The sequence below is a fragment of the Centruroides vittatus genome, unplaced genomic scaffold (assembly GCF_030686945.1).
Source record: "Centruroides vittatus isolate TY-2023 unplaced genomic scaffold, ASM3068694v2 contig_738, whole genome shotgun sequence".
Classification (NCBI taxonomy): Eukaryota; Metazoa; Arthropoda; class Arachnida; order Scorpiones; family Buthidae; genus Centruroides; species Centruroides vittatus.
In genome coordinates, this window is record NW_027122474.1 from 4,092,570 (window position 1) to 4,110,234 (window position 17,665).

General features: G+C 35.1%; 2 protein-coding genes across 2 annotated transcripts; both read right to left on the bottom strand.

Moving 5' to 3' along the window:
* Positions 1–5,262: 5,262 nt before the first annotated feature.
* Positions 5,263–6,895, bottom strand: LOC136980931 (patched domain-containing protein 3-like). The gene is made up of 2 exons (XM_067277130.1): positions 6,715–6,895; positions 5,263–6,637 (listed from the first exon to the last, which is right to left on the bottom strand). Exons 1-2 carry the CDS (start codon positions 6,785–6,787, stop codon positions 5,316–5,318), a joined length of 1,395 nt encoding a protein of 464 aa, XP_067133231.1. The 5' UTR covers positions 6,788–6,895; the 3' UTR covers positions 5,263–5,315.
* Positions 6,896–12,381: 5,486 nt separating this feature from the next.
* LOC136980932 (patched domain-containing protein 3-like) lies at positions 12,382–16,905 on the bottom strand. Its single transcript, XM_067277131.1, has 4 exons — positions 16,823–16,905; positions 14,224–15,218; positions 13,786–14,112; positions 12,382–13,712 (listed from the first exon to the last, which is right to left on the bottom strand). The coding sequence occupies exons 2-4, from the start codon at positions 15,209–15,211 to the stop codon at positions 12,409–12,411; spliced, it is 2,619 nt and encodes an 872-aa protein (XP_067133232.1). The 5' UTR covers positions 15,212–15,218; positions 16,823–16,905; the 3' UTR covers positions 12,382–12,408.
* Positions 16,906–17,665: the final 760 nt, after the last annotated feature.

Below are 17,665 nucleotides of genomic sequence, written 5' to 3' on the forward strand. Positions count from 1 at the left end.
GGAAAATTTTTGGAAGAATTGTACCACTGGACAATTCTTTCGACTAATGTACTCTGGTTTCGATGATTTGGCGATAGATAAGAAGATACCGAGTGATGTGAAATTTGCAATATTCTTGAATTTGCAACATGTAGAAGAAGTATGCAATAAATGTGGAAAACGTCGTAAATTAATGTATAGAGCAGATAAAAACTCTGTATCGATGCGATGTAATGTTTGCAAGACAAATTATTCAGCATTCCAAGGAACCTTTAAAGGAAAATGTGGTCGTTTGTCATGGGAGAGTATTTTGTCATTTATCTGGCACCTATTGTGTTTAGAGTGTTCGCTAACTGTTGCTGCTGGAGCTTCAGGAATCTCCAAAAAAACAGCAGTTGATTGGGCAAACTTTTTACGTTTTGTTATGATGGTTTCTATTAATAACCTATGTACTTTTAAGATTGGCGGGATAAATAAAGTTGTGGAAATAGACGAAACAGTAATTGCAAAGAGAAAATATGAGAAAGGTAGAAAATTGAAGGGGACGAGGTGGGTTGTAGGAGGTGTATGTAGAGAAGATGATACCTGTTTTATATGCCAAGTAAACAACAGAAATGAATATACTCTGAATTGGGTGATTTCAAAGTTTGTTAATTCAGGTAGCACAGTGATAACAGATGAGTGGAAAGGTTACAACAATATAAATGATTTAGAAGGTTTGGATATAGATCATTTAACTGTAAACCATTCGAAAAATTTCGTGGATCCAAAAACAGGAGCCAACACTCAGAAAATCGAAAGATTGTGGGGATTTTTAAAAAACAGGAAACATCTTCCGGTACATTATACGGAGGAATTGTCAGAATCCTATCTGTATTCTTTTATGTATAAAAAATATCACAAATGGCAATTGAAATCTGCAGGGGAACGTTTTCAAATTTTTATAAAACATTTGAGCTTTATTTATCCCGGGTCTGGAATTGAGCCGAAATGGAAAGAACCAGAGTCTGTTCCAGCTGCTCCACAAAACGACGAGTGTAAGAAGGTTAAAAAAACTAAGGCACATTCGTGTGGTGAAACTAAAAAATGTGTAAAAATATCAAGTAAAAAGAGAAAAAACAGCGATAAGGATCATAAATCAAACAAAAGTGAGAAAAAACGAAAAGGAAATGTATGACAGAGCGTCAAACACGTGAGTAAAGATTTGTTTTATTTTATAGTTAGTGAAACTTGTAAAATAATCTTGAAACATTTATTATTTACTAATGTGATAATTATTTTTTCAATAAATTCTAAATACTAACTAATTTGCATAAGTTTTTGAACATAGTACGCGTGCGTAGTACAGTAAACAAAATGGCGACCGGAAGCGCGGCCATTGGGGTTCCCTAGGTAAACTTTAACCGAAAAAACGTGTACAATTCTAGTACAGTGTTAAAAAATTAACTGTTACTTTGGCAGCATCATTTACAATCAAATTTAATGAATGAGACGTACAATGGTACAAAAAAAGCTCTAGAATTTATTTTCCTTAAATTTACGATTTATCTATCGGTTGTCATAAAAATTTCTTTTCACTTCTTTCCCAAGACTACAGACCAACTACAAAGTAACCGGTTTCGACTTAATTCTACTTAAGAAGTAGTTAAATAGTTAAGCGATTAGGGAATTAGAAACATAAATAAAACCCTGATGAAAGAGCCGAAATTTTACTTAAACAGAAGCTTAACCGAATCAATCTCTTGCCGAGTACAGGGGTCTGATCTCTTCGTAATATTAGATGTAATAAAGACAGAAATTTTTCCAGTTCAATGAGAGTGACTGAACAGTTGTAAATTTTGGAAATTTCTGTGAACTCCTGGTCCTAAAACGAATTAGTTAGAAAACGAACGACGGACAATCTGTTAAGTTTAACATATTTAGATTGTTACAGCTATGGTGAGAAACGTTTAAAATCTACAACAACCCTGTCGCGTTCTTTGATATATACTAGTGATGCGACAAAAGAGGCATTTGACATTGACCGGTATGGGCACTCTCGGGATTTGGCACGCGCACGCCTACCTGGACCGTCTCCGACTCCATTCATTAGCCACTCGTAGGGAGCTATTTCACTAAGTGGATTGTTTTAAGATTTAAAAAGTAAAGAATAATTTGTTATTTTTGTGTACGTTTCTTCACAAAGTTATATTTAATTATAAGTTTCTTTAAAAGTGTATTCATACAATTGAAGAATTTTTTGTACTAGGTATGTATATTCGTCACACATTTTGTTTTATCAAGTAAGTTTTTTTTATAATTCTAATTTTAGCCCTTGTATCGTGGCTAGTGATTCAAAAATTTATTTTAAAAAAGTTTTGGCTCGAGACCATATAATGAAAAAGAAAACATTATTAAAAGAGAAAGACCAATGCCTAAATTAAATATAAATACGTCGCCAAAAAAATTTCGACATTTTGACGATAAAATTTATGAGGAATGACGATTCTTTCGTAAAATTGAAGCAATTTGGAAATCAAAGCGGAATAGAATTTAACATTGGTAGACAATATAAAATTAAATATTGAAAATTATAACAAGATAATTACGATTAATAGATGTTACATGTTTTTTCTCAAAGCGAGAATTGGCATTTAGGGGGCATAGGGAATTTATTGAATCTAATAACGGAGGTAATTATATTGAACTTTCTTATTTATTAAGTATGTCAGATAATCTATTAAAAATACATTTAAAGAAGTATACGGTTTTTACTGGCTTATCGAACAAACGAATACGAACGGGCCCTGACGCGCAATTAATTGATTGCCCCTGTAAGTCGGCTTCCTACAGAAACACAGCTTCCCTATCATCAAATGTCACGGCACGCCACTGTTGGAAAGTACTTCTTTGTTTTGCCACTTTACACATACATACACTGGCGAACACTAGGCAATGTTTCCAAATAAAAAAAGCGTTGCTGCCATTAGACGGATGTCGCTACTGGTAAATTGGCGCTAGTGTCATCTGAGACGTTCGCTGATTGGTTGTTGGTTGCGACGCGTTGTCCTGTTTTCCAATCTTCCGGAAGCCCAATATCAGCCAACTTCCTTGTCGGGCAATACCTTCTCGGGGCATCCCTCTTAGCAGATGGCCCAAGTGTTGCCATGTCTCTTCTTATTTGTTTGTAATTTATTGCTTCAAATATATGAAACAGAAGATTTGAAATTTTCAATTGTATTTTATCCATATTTTGCTAGAGAAACAATACATTTTTCATTCGTCGTCTTTCGGAATTAAGGAAGTTTCTGCTTGAATGTGGATGATTATTAACATCGTGATTATTTTCTCTTATCTGTAATGAGATTTTACCGGGATATTTTTCAAAAATTTCTGTACGGATGAGTGACAAGTTGAAACAATTATATTATGATGCATTATTACTGTTATTTTCGTCTTTTTATCCATGGACGAAACGATTTACTATAAATTAATTTAATATCTAGGAAAGATGACGCACGAGAGTATTATAATATGTATTGTATACTATTGTATTGTAATGTTGTACAATGAACTATAGTTAAAATAAAATTCTTAAGTTTTCTCCATTGATAGATTGTTTCTTTATTTAACACCCTGTATATAACGATATATGCGTTGATTTGGTAAATAGGACACACCATACACCTTAGTAAACAGGTTGAAAACTCAACCGTTTTGGGGGTATTAATGTTGAATGTTAGTATCATCGCAAGTGAGTTATTGACTTCTACATGTCTCGTAAAGGGGATGCTAATCTTGCCAAATCTTACAGGTATGTTCGACATATCCTCCTCCCGTTCTAATGCGCTCTTTGTATATACGAACCCTCGGAAATTCCAGGCCTTCCTCTGATTATTTTGACCTTGTTTACTCAGTATACCACATAAATAAATGCTGGATGCTTTTTAATTGCCTACACAATAACCTTGACAAACAATATATAATAGAACTGTCGAGAGAAGGTAACGATAGCAGTTGGTGAGGTGATTAATAGAGCTTATATTCAGAGAAGAGGAAAATTACCGTAAAAAACAATATAATTATTCACTTTTGTTTTCCTGAATAGCTGGAGTTAAAGTGCTTTTAATTATCTGTCATTAATTACAGTTGTCATCTGTAGACGTTATGTCCATTATCCAGTTAATGTTATTTAGAATATTATGAACATGAATTTATAATAAAGTTAACTAGAAATAGAACGTATTGGATTGGATTGATGGGATAAGACAATGCAATACGTGGTCGATCTATCAAGAGGTGAAGCCCTGTGGGAGGACGTTCTACCTCTATTCGAGTATTAAAAAATCACGTGGCAAAGGTCGCGGGTTCTGACCTTTGTCACATGGTTTTACATGTTTTCACTTTTTATTTTGTAACGTTTAATAAAATATTTTACACTGATCATTATATTTATTCATCTTATTTTCGTGAATAGACACGTCATGCTGATCTTTACAATGTAAAAATAACACACACTAATAAAATCAGATAAAATTCATTAAAATAAAAGAAAATAAAAAATTACAAAATGTACACAAGTTAATAATTTGAATACAAAAAATTATAAAACAGAATAAATTACAGAATTATAAGTAAATATAATTAAAAGAGGGAATTTTTAAAATGAATTTAATTCTGTAATGAAATTAGGAACATTTAAGTTTGCATTTTATTTGATAAAAAAAAGCGTATCTAATTATGAGAATAACAAATTGATCCCTTAAATACAATATTCTTTAATACAGTTCATAAATACAATCTTCATTTAGAAAATCACAAAATGGTACCCTAGATCTCAGAATGAAAGGATGTGCCACTTTGGATCCAAGGATGGACCACTGTGGATCTCAGGGTGAAAGGATGGACCACTGGATCTCAGGGTGAAAGGATGGACCACTGTGGATCTCAGGGTGAAAGGATGGACCACTGTTGCTCTCAGGTGAAAGGATGGACCACTGTGGATCTCAGGGTGAAAGGATGGACCACTCTAGATTCAATCAGAATTGCAAACCTTCCTAAGCCCTGTCCATCATCTGATTGCTTTCGCTGTAAGCCTGAAGAACCTATGGTTTGCAAAAAAGAATTCTTTGGCTATCGTAATGCCTTCACAGTTCAGATTTAAAAATATATACGCTTGAGATAATCCATATTTGTCGTTATTTAAACAGAGACATTCTAACAGACAATAATTTATATTTTTATTATTGTTCTTTACCTTACTTTTTGGAGAATACAAATTTCTACGCTGATCAACATTTGAAAAGCAGCGATTAAAATCTAAAAACATCCCAAAAACAATCGATTTTATAAGGTAATTAGAGTTTTTCCGAATAATAAAAATTTAAATTTATACTTCCTTCTACACGTGTTTCCGCGTCATTAGTCATATTGCTCCTTTTTATTTTATTATATAACTTTTGCTTTGTATTATTTATTGAGGCCAGAAGAACTGGAAGAAAGACTAAGGCATTAGCGGCAGAAAATAAAATAACTAGAAATATAATTTTAAAAGTGGCAACAAATATATACGCCAAAGGGTAGGCTAATGGCAATATTGATATTATTGTAGTTGCGCTACCTTGAAATATCGCTAGTCCTATAGAACTGATGCTTTCACGAAGTCGCTGATTGTGATCCTCGCTGGGGCATCGCTTGTAAAAATGCGTGAAGTGTGCCGTAAAATCGACAGAAAATCCAGCGCACATCACTAAAACCACGATGGACACTTGAGCTAAATCGACACCCCACAAGGCCATGTATCCCAACGTACAGATTTCTGTACAGATTATAGAGAAGGCAACCGAAAAGGTGGTAACAACGTCTGGCATGAATATAAAACAAACGATAATTACAATAAATATGATACTACCCAGCATCTGAGCGGTAAATTTCAAGTGTAGATCGGAGTCATCCACCCAAAAGGAGTTGTAATGATAAGGGAAAACGTGGAATGGGGCTCCGTCGGTAATTTCTCGTACTTTTTTCAATGTGGCCACTTCGGCATCTTCGTTTTCCGTGAAACCCGTTTGAGCGAAGAATCTGCTGCCGATTATTGAAGTGTAATTCGAATTGAAAGCGATGTCTTCGCTGAAACGTCGAGCCACCGGATGACGTAGAAATGCTTTTCGTAGTACAGCAATGAAATCCCTCTGGTCACTTACATTGTAGGACTTCAGGAGGAATGATATTCTTTCGTCTTTAAGGAAATCTAAGTACCATCTGAGCCAGGATTCGGTTAAAGACGCCACGATTAAACCATTTTCTTCCATTTGTAATAATATTTTTTCTATATCTTTTTGAATTTTTTTATCAGCATAATTTACTTCTTCGTCGATAACAATTTGAATTCTGTACTTATTATACGAGTAGTATTTAAAATATTTTATGTAATACTTTAGTAAGTACGAATCCGAAGCGAGTGACTGGGAAGTGCTTCCTACGACGTCAACATAACTTATGCCCCACAGTCCTATCGATACGTGTAAAATTAATATTAACAAAACAATTAATTTAGTGGGCCACAATGACAAGAGATTGCCCAGTCGGATCCATATTGTGGATAAGAAATTCAGTTTACTGTTTTCGTATTCCCATTTTTGACTCGTGAGGAATGTTTTCCTGAACCACGTTTGGCCCTCTGAAAATAATTATAGAAACTGTTGAATGTTTTTATTATATTTATTTTAAATAAATAAAGCTTTATAAATAAAATACCGTTAGATTTTTCCAATTGTACGAATAGGAACGAATGCCTATTTTGTTTCTCCGCGTATCCGAAGAGGGCCATGCAAGCCCCAACGAACGTGATCTGATAAACGTAACAGAAGATAACGGTTACGGAAGCGTACGCACAGAAGTAACGAATTACTCTGTAAGGGGCCAATAATCCCGAAGAGAAAGCTATTAAATTTGTTACGGAAGTTATGGTTACGGAGATGGCAGATTCCGAATAAACGTACACCATTCTGTCCTTTACGCTATTGTTGCAATCGGTCTTTTTCCAGGCAGCCAAAAAAACAAATGCGTCATCCATACCTATACCTAAAACGGAATAGTTTAATAGTAATACTTGTGAAGGGGGAGCGCATTATTCGATTTTGGTAATTAAACATAGAGTAGTGTATTAAACTTACCTAAAATTAAAAAGGGGATAGACCCAACAGCAACTGTTAATGGTATGTCGCAGTACAGAATTAAACCAAAAGATGAAGTTAAAGCCATTCCACCGGAAGTCAGTGCTATGACCCCTATCCAAGGCTTGCTTTCGATCCAATTATTAAATAAACAAGTAAGAGTAGAGAACACTAAAACGGCAATTATCGCTAGAGGAATTCGCGGAAACACTTTGTAAATCACATTATTGAGTTCTTGAGGTGTTGAAATCGTAGCATATCTGTCGACATTTATGTACCGGAAGTTAATAGACGATGTCGCGTTCAAAAACAAGCGTTGCCATTGTTCCGCGTTACGTTTCTTCATCATTGTGTCGTCATTTAAATAATAAAACAATCGTATGGCTTTGGCACTCGTCACCATGTCGTCATCGTTCGTTTCCACTCCTCCAAGAAATAAACTGTTCAATTGATAATCATAATTTCTTTCAATATTTAATGGGTATTTTATGGAATAATTTCCATTTTCCATCATTTCGACACGTTCTTCGGCTAAAAGAATATGATTTTCGAAGCATCCTCCTCTATTGTCTATGGCGCAAAGATCTTTGTACTTCATGCTACGAATCTCTTCAATTCTCAGATTTTGAATAATTTCGTCCAAATTTAACATTTCTTTAAATATCTCGTGTCTAAGAACGGATCCGCCATCTTTGGCTGTGATCAGAACCGATGCAAGAGACGGTTCTCTATTCATTCTCTGTATACTCGCATTGTGAGATAGATCCATTGGGAATAATCGTTGTATGCTGGCTTCTTCTGTGACGTGTCTTGTGTTATCCGGAGCGAATAAGTATTTTATATCATTTACTTCTCGCCATTTTTGAAGTCCAGTAGCTAATATTAACGAAACAAATACAGGGGTTATGATGAAGTAACTGGTGTATGTCGCCACGTAAATTCCCAAATTTCCAAATTTCTTGGATAAGTATTTGTTGAAACTGTCTAATTTCATGATTCTGCAACAAAAAAGAAAAAAAAAAACATTAAAGAATTATTGAATCACGCAAAATTTCCTGACAATTGTAAGGCCAGATATGGAAACCTTAGAAGCAGGAGGCCCTAATTAACTATATACGAACTTCCGGTTTGTACCGGAAGTCACGTAATTTCAATTCAAAAATTCCTCCTGTTACGTTGCTCTGCTGTTTTACATGAGCGGATAATGATGATGATTAGCTTATTCTCAAGTAACGAATGATGTCTCTAGTAAGAATAGTTATCTAATTAAATTATCCTGTAATATCCTACATGCAGACATACGAACGGATTTTAATATATAACTTACATAACCAGATGACTTACATCTTGTTGTATGCCAAATTATAATTATTGTATTGTTAATTAACTGTATAGAAATTTTGATAAGAAGTTTCCTGTAAATTCGTAATTTCTTTCTGTTTATTTTAACAGAACAATCAGTGTAATTAATTATCACTTTGTTCTCGTTCTAGGAAATGTTTATAATAAACTTTCTTTCGTTCTTTAAATGCATTTATTTTTTTATTATTTTTAAATTTATTATAATTTATGGGGGAATTTCACTTCGTGTTTCGGTTTTACGCTTAAGAAAATTTCCCGGAGCATGTATAATGATGTCCGTGCCCCGGGGGCCTCTCCTTATAGACCTGTTTATTAATAGTAATTTTGTTCTATAGTAAAGAGGAATTACATAAATATACATAATAAGTGCGCCTCAAAAGCGCTTCGTACGTTACTACACGCAAAAGGGCCCCTTCCACGCATAATAATATAAAAGGCATGAATTTTAATCTTCGGTGAATTTATAATAAATTATATAAAGGAAGATCTATAGGAAAGGGTAAAATGTAAAATTAAATAGAATTTGCCTATTGTTGGGGGAGAGGAAATTGCCTAAAGGAGTAAATAACATTAAAACAATTAAAAAATGCTTAACCAACTTTCGTTAAAGATATACAAATTATAAAAGTCGTTTAGAATTGTAGGTAAGTATAGGCATTTGTATAATGAATACGTGCTTAATTCTAATTATCCTGCGCCTATTTTTGAATTAAATATATCTTTATACAATAATTAACAAAGCACTTACTTAGGCTAGTCCAGATTGCAGCCAGTGTCTTCGAACTATATTATCGTGACTAAATATTCGATTAATTCTTCTATTCGTACCTAGACACTATATAGGAGTCAAAATGAATGATATCGCTTCAACATAATGAGTTATTGCTTACCTGATATCGATCAGGGATCGAGCCTTGGAATGAATAAATTTCTATGATTACATATAATAATAATAATCGGAAAAATCGAATGACGTACTTATATTGTTGCTTAAAAAACAAAAATACTTCAAGGCTACGTCGATAAACCTTGTGTTAAACAAGAGGAAACTCGAATATAAACACTGGGTATTAAGGTATACGTTAATCTTGGCTTCTGTAACGCGTGGACACGTAACTAACACGAGTAATTGTGTATAGGCATTAAAAATTTAAAAAATAATTCAACTAAGGACCCCGAGAAGCTCGAGATTGTATGCAATTTTAGTCCAAATTGCTGCGTTGTACCGTAAGATACTCGGTTCCTTATTATTTTTCGTATAATTCAAATTGCTATTGAGGTCTGCAAAGGGGTGCCATCATAAAAGAAGATCCAATCGCATTCTATGGAGTACAAGCGTTGAATAAAGTACGAAAATCATCATTGTCTTCAGGATGCTTACGTGTTGACAGGGCAACTTTATTATTCCGTAATACAATACACGCAAACACAATGATCCGTAACTCGATTATCCAAGATTGTTTTCACTTTCAAATCGAATGAAGGTTAAATTTGTATTGGATTAATTAATTTCGAGTGCAACTTTCTGTATTTATCTATAAATAATCAACGTAAGTTTAAATATGGATAAATTAAATATGGCACCCCATAAATAATTGTAATGATGTTAAATTCTTTTCGTGTGGAGTTGTGTACGACTATAGTTATGAAAATACAGTAAACTCTCGATTTAACGGGAGAAAGGGGTATCCGCTATTGCCGAGAATCCATTAAATCGAGTGTTTACTGTTTCAACTTTTGAGCGTATTGTTATTAAGTTTGGTATTAAAACACACGTCACACTTACGTTATTACGACGTATTAAACGTAAGTGTGACGTGTGCATTCATTTCGTATGCATTTATTTAGTAAATACGAGGTTTTCGGTATTAATTAATTTATTTTTTACTTAGAAACTGCCACAGAACGGATAAATATTGTATAGTGTTAGTCGATTACATCCATTTCTCTTACCGTGTGTCTATTGTTGGTAGCGTGCAATTACAAGGCCTGTATGAATAGTATACATTATTTGTGTGTCACTTTATAGATAATGTATTTACAGTTTAAGTTTTGACTCCATAAAAGTGTTAGAAATACCGAGAGAATTATTTTATTTGCAATGTTTATCTTCCGAAATACATTGTTTAACCTGCATACGAAGGACTTTACAGAAGTTCTTCATATGCAAGTTAAACAGTATAATTCTGCATTAAAAAGAACTTCATACATACAAGATATAACTTTTAAAATAGGGCCTCTCCGCCTTAAAGGCCTTATCTCTCTACTAATTATTACTATTTTTGTTTTATGTCTGTATAATGCATGTAAATTACGATTTGATAACGATCCACCTTAATATTTAAGGACAGAGCGACATAACCTTGTAACACATACTGTATTTATATATATTAATATATAATGATTTCCGTATAAATTATATAAGGTAAATAGAAGATAACGAGGTGTTTTATTAGCCGAGGGAAAGGAATTTATACGAATATAATCGAGATTTTAAAGAGACAGAATAATAAAAAAAAAAAAAACAATTGTAAAGTCACACAGGGCCTTGTTTCAAGGAGGGCCTCGCCTTCTGACGGGCCTTACCTCACTGCTCATTGATAATAACTTTGTTTCATACAATACCTTTTAAAGAAGTTGAAATCGATTGCATTTTTGATTTCCGCGAGGAGTGATGTAGCATCGCGTGCACTTACTGGATAAGATCTTGTTATAAAGACAATAGAAATGCATTTATAAGGAAATAACAATGGCAGTAATCGTCTTCTGGCATATTTTTTAAATTAAAATCTCAAAATTTTTTAAACGCCAAGCACCTGAAAGTATGCATCTATCTCTACTGTACTTAAAATAACTATTATATTTCTGGTGTTGTAATTTCCTAAATTGAACAATACCTTTTGCGAGATTTAAATCGATAAATTTTACACTTTAAAATTGCTTTTGCGAGTGCGCTATATCAGTTATAATATCAATAATAAATTCTATTATTACAAGGAAAATTCGTTTTGGTATACGAGGATAATTGTATAGAATATTAAAAAGGGGTAGGAACAAGAGGAAAAATTTCAAACCTCGATATAGCGCCCTTTGTAAAATGCCACTTGTAATTGTTGTCGCCAATTTATTTTTGTGTATAGATCTTAATTCTTACTTCTTTGAGGCAGGAGCGGATCTACATAGGGACTAATAGGGCTTAAGCCTTGGGCCCAAAGTGTCAATAACTCACAAAAATTGAATCATCATAAATTTTTGATACTTTTTCATTAACAATGAGCACTTATCGTATAATAAAAAAATAGTTAATAGGTTAGGTTAGGTAAGGTAAAAATGGGGCCCCATTGGACTTCAATAAGCCCTAAGCCCGAAAAACCTAGATCCGTCCCCGGCCTGGTACAGTAAATTTTGGATTACAATGCTGACCTAATGTAGACACATTAGATCGAGCTGCAAGTACACGTGTACCTGCTCAAGCTGGAAGACCTGTAAAAGAACAAATTGCTGGTCTATGACGCCCAGAGGGAGAGCAAAATGAGCAACTTTCCCTGGGTTCCGAGGAATTAAGGGCCCTTACACGACGTTTCCTTCCTTGACTTTAATGTAACAAGGTAATTGGCTATAGGGCCCTCCTTACCCTATGGGTGCCCCTGCCAATAATAGATTCGTATAGTCAATTTGAACAGAACAGTATTGTTGCAACAGTAATAGATGATATTAAAAAACTTGTGTAGAAACGATACACTATTCTATTGATTATACAGTTTATTTTTTTATTTTATTATTAAATAACAATAAGCATTATAACACGAAATTGTTCTAACAAATCATTAATTAAAAACTAAGTAGTAAAAAATAGAATTCCGAATATTACATTGAATGCTTGTTTATAGAATAAAGATCTTCTGTGTACGAATTAACGAACGGATGCCGTTTCCGAAGAATAAAAACTCAGATTTATTTGTTCGTTTGTTTCGTTGGCATCGTTATTATTAATAATTGTTTCGTCCGAGCTGCAACAGTTACGTTGCTTTACGTCATCGAACAATGTTAAAAGAACGGGAAGAATAATTAAAGCGTTTAGGACAGAGAACAGAACCACCAAGAACACGACTTTGAACAGAGCCACGAAAACGTAAGCTAAAGGATACGCTAATGGTAACAAAGATATTATTGTAGTTACACTGCCTTGAAATATAGCGTGACCTACGGACTCGATACTGTTACGCAGACTTCGACTTTGCCGATACGCGTAACACAGGTGAACCGAGTAGTCGACGGAAAATCCGGCACACATGACTAAAACAATTACAGACACTTGAGCAAGTTCGACGTTCCACAGGGCCATGTAACCCAAAACAGAAACCTCTATAGAGATTATAGAGAAAACAATAGATAAAGTGACGACAGTGTCTGGCATGAAAACGAAGAAAACAACAACGACGACCAATACGACGCTTCCTAACATCTGAGCTGTGAATTTCACCCGAAGATCCGCATCGTCTGCCCAAAATGAAAAATACACGTAAGGGAATGCCATAAATGGTAACTGATCGGTAACGGCCCTCATTTTCTGTATGACGTCAATTTCCGCTTCTTCGTTTTTGATGGTGTTGGTCTGACAGAAGAATCTGCTTCCGGTTATAGAAGTGTAATTGGCGTCGAACTTGATGTCCTTACGGAAATTTTCGGCAGCCGGGTGCTGCAGAAAAATGCGACGTAACACCAAAATGAAATCGTAACTGTCGCTGACGTTGTAAGTGCTTACCACGAGGGACATTCTTTCGTCGTTAAGAAATTCCAAGTAGGATCTCAACCAGGATTGGGTAAGCGAATCTTCAATTAGATCTTCCTCCCTCATCGTCTGGAAAATCTTCTCGATCCTCTTCTGAATCTTTGCGTCTGAGTAATTTATTTCTTGGTCGATGACGATTTGAACCCTGTGTTTGAATCGCCAGAAGTGTTGGTAATCGTTGACGTAATACCTCATTAAGTACGAATCGAAGGCACAGGACTGAGAAACGTCGCCTATGACGTCGGTCTGCGTCATCCCCCAAAATCCCACGGAGACGTGAAAGGCGTACGTCATCAGAACTAAAATTTGAATTCGTCGAAGTGACAGGAGATTGCCGAGTTGTGTCCACACGGAAGAACCCGCAGTGTCTTTGGTGTTTTCGGATTTCCACACAGAGAAAACGTCTGTGATCCACGCAGGAAACTCTAAAATAAATAAATAAAGATTACGTGGTCGACTTTTGGGCTCTGGCGTATATAGTTATTGAATATTTCTTACTCTTGGGTTCTTCCAAGCGTATGAAGTAGAGGGAATGTCTGTTCTGCTTCTCGACGTAACCGCAGACGGCCATGCACGCGCCCACAAACGTCAATTGATAAACGTAACAGAAAATGACTGCGGTCGATGCGTATATACAGAAACACTTGATCATTCTGTAAGGAGCGAATATCCCCGAAGAAAATGCTAGAATATTGGTGAGGGAGGTTACGGTGACGGAAACGGCCGATTCCCAATACACGTCACCAATTCTCTCTGCTACGGATTTTCTGGGATCCGTTCTTTTCCAAGAGGCCAAAAACACAAATGCATCGTCCATTCCTACTCCTAAAATTCAATTATTATTTATGAGAAAAAATCTAGAAATAAATCTCTTGCATAATTAGGCCCTACAGTCTTATCCTACAAGACAATGGTACGTATTGTATTCATACTTACCTAATATGAGGAAAGGTATGGATCCGGCAGAAGCAATGAATGGTACACCCAAATACAAGATCAAACCAAAAGACGATGCCAAAGCCATTCCTCCAGATAACAGTGCAATGGCTCCTGTCCAGGGTTTACTTTCGATCCAGTTATTGTGAAGAGACGTGGCTATGGAAAACAATAGAATTGCTATTGTTGCAAATTGCATTCGAGGGAACACTCTGTGGACAATCTTGCTGAGCTCTTCTTCGACGGAAATGGAAGAGTATTTGTCCACGTGAATGAAACGAAACGAAGTTCTCGTCAAAGTATCTAGAAACTCGCGTTGCCATTCGTCAGTGATGTCATTATTGTAACTCGTTTCATCGTTTAAATAATAAAACAGTTTTAGAGCTTTGGCACTCATCACGTTGTTTTTCTCGTCGACTCGAACTCCACCAAGAAATAAGCTATTCAGGTGAAGATCAAATATCTTTTCTTTATCCAAAGGATATTTTATCGAGTAATTTCCTTTCTGCATTCCTCTAACTTGATCCTTTAATAGAAGAATTGAATTTTCGAAGCATTTCATGTTATTTTTCGCGCAAATATCTCCATATCTCAAGTCTGTTACGCGCGTAACGGTGATGTTTCGAACGATGCCGTCTAATTGTATTATTTCGTCGTACAAATCTTCTCGAAGCACGGATCCTTGGTCCTTGGCCGTAACTAGAACAATGGCTAAACAGGGGTTTCTGTTCATTCTTTCCATGCTAGCATTGGAGGATAGATCCATGGGAAACAACTTTTCTATGGTAACCTCTTCTTTAGAATGTCGTGCGTTAAGGGGAGCGAATAAATATTTTAAATCGTTGTTTTCGCGCCATCTTTGAAATCCGGTTGCCAGGAGTATCGACAGGAATAATGGAATCATAATAAAATAACTCGGGTTTCTAGCCACGCACATTCCCATACTTCGAAATTTTTCGGATAAAATCCTGCTGAAATTCACGCTCATGATTTTTCTGCAAGAATGACGGCAAAATGAATAATGTAAATAAAACAATCGATTTAACCGCGAAATACTTGACTAATTTTATGTATTTGTATTGTGAAGGGATCGAGCCAGTGGACGAATATCGAGGGAGGGAGGAGAGGATTGTCAGGTGAAGACAGTACTTGGATAGAGTAACACGCAGAAATCTTTTGCAGTAATAAGCGTAACTTCCCATTTACAAAACTAAAAAAAGTTAGTACAACGAGTTTCGTAACTTTCCCGGTTGTTATGAGAGTCTATTTAAAAAATAACTTTTATATTATTAATCACAATAAATATAACCGTGTTATGAGATTTTGTTATAACACTTTTCTATATATTTAATCATTATAAAATGGCGAAAGACTTAATTTTAAAGCTAGAGATGAGTTTTGTATACATATAAAATAATAATAATAAGTGCTAACAAATAAAATCTTTAAAGAATTAAGAATCCCTAAACTCAATATTAAAGTTAAAACACACAAATTGCAAGAATCATACAGACAATTAATAGATATTAAATATGTATCCATCTATACATACAAGTATTATAATTGATACATTAACTAATTTAAACTGTGATAATTGGGTAATTGAACTGGTTCTGTTTGTTGTAGTAATAATTTTTTAGACAATATGACGGCATCTTTATGGGTTCATATATAGGCCCTAAACTAGCTGAATTATGTATGTTAAAAATAGATTATATTATTAGAAACCTCAGAGGCATAATAGAATACAATAGATACGTAGATGACTGCTTCATAATTTATGACACTACTTTAACCAACCTTAACAGTAGCAATAATATATAGTACCCAACATAACTTTTGATATAGAATTTGAAAATAATAACAATGTACCATTTTTAGGTCTCATAACAAGTAAACTGATTACTAAGTCAATTGCCCAACATACTCTAATGTCAATTGTAACTCATATCTCTCTCTTTCTTTTGTAAAGTCTAAGGACTGAAGAGGGGTCATTAAGACTCGAAATGCATTTCCTTTAATAAAATATACATAAATCAACTGTTCCTTGTGTGATGTATTACTGAAGAAAGAAAGCCACTAGCTTTTAATTCCTTAGTCTACAAAAAGCCAGTAACGGAAACCTAATTAATTAAAATCTTCATTAAGTCTGCTCTCACTCGAGATACAACACGTGACCACTCTCTATCTCCATTCCCTCGACCTTTCGCAACCAAAATTTAATAGAATTAATGTCCCTTATAATACAAGTTTCCTTGCCAAATTTCGTTTCTTAAACTTCACTCCATCCTGAGCTATTAAATAAAATAGACACGCGCGCGGAATTTTTTTGACCTGATTTTATTGTTAATCTGTGCCCGTATGGATAACACCACTAAACACTGGAAGTGGTGGTGAATTCGCACCCGACTTAAGGCCGGCCGCGTGGAGTTTTCCGGGATTTCTTCGGGCTCCAAACACCTAATTAGGGGGCGGTTTCTTCACAGAAAGTCCTCTCCCTGGGCAGAGTGATGTGTTGCCCCATCCCGTCGATCTAATCCTCTTAATTATTATTACTTAAAATGTCGTTAATACAGAGCGCACGTATGACGTAACCTACCTGTACGAGTGTGATGATATTGTTTCTTTTCTTAAATCTTCCCGGACGATCCTCTTCAACGTGAAAATCCTTAATTTAGGAGGGCTTTTCTTGACCGTACTTCACATGTGCAATACTGAATTCCTGGTATTGTTTCGTATAATCGTCGAAGCTTACGTGTCTTCTTTATTTCTAACAATAGCATTTAGGGAAATTAAATATAATTTTTTTCTATTGATCTTTTGTCCTTGAGCCAATAGGTACCTGTACCACTCGAATAAGCCATGTTCCTAACAGAAGCGTAACTACAACCGATATAAGGAGGGGGTCGGAATTAGAACACGCAAATACCGAAGTTTTCATCCATTTGCAAAAATTTCAATTATATATAAAACCTTTACCTATAGCCACTGGCTACAGAGGTTTTATATATAACCAAGGTATATAGGTAGAGCACTGGAGAAGTGTGTGAAAAGCAACAGAAGCCTAAGAGGAAGGTAGTAGTATGGACGATCGAGGTAAAACAAACCTATCGCATGTGTGTCTGGTCTGGGAGCCGTGTCAAAGTGGACCATCGAAAGATCGCAATACCTCTTCCTATTGTGGATAAATGGGAATTGGCTGGTGGTATCGTCTGCGAGAATGCCAAGCAACTGTATAGTGACGTTAAGAAACGGGACTCATCATTCATCACTGAAGCACAGTAATTATTTATTGTTTAGGACATATAATTTAAGGTAAAAATAACAATGAAGTATCTATTTCGATAAATTAAACAACAAATATATCTTTTAGGGTCTGGGCTGAAAATTGTAGACCAATAAATTCCCATTGTCGTTCCTTAATACCGAGAACAGAGTTAAA

Bases quoted from the DNA above. Each gene is read 5' to 3' on its own strand.
- LOC136980931 (XM_067277130.1), bottom strand. From the start codon at position 6,787: ATGGCCCTCTTCGGATACGCGGAGAAACAAAATAGGCATTCGTTCCTA. The intron at 6,638-6,714 runs GTATTTTATTTA...AATTATTTTCAG, and splicing joins ACAATTGGAAAAATCTAACG to AGGGCCAAACGTGGTTCAGG.
- LOC136980932 (XM_067277131.1), bottom strand. From the start codon at position 15,211: ATGAGCGTGAATTTCAGCAGGATTTTATCCGAAAAATTTCGAAGTATG. The intron at 14,113-14,223 runs GTAAGTATGAAT...ATTGAATTTTAG, and splicing joins CATACCTTTCCTCATATTAG to GAGTAGGAATGGACGATGCA. The intron at 13,713-13,785 runs GTAAGAAATATT...TATTTATTTTAG, and splicing joins ACGCTTGGAAGAACCCAAGA to AGTTTCCTGCGTGGATCACA.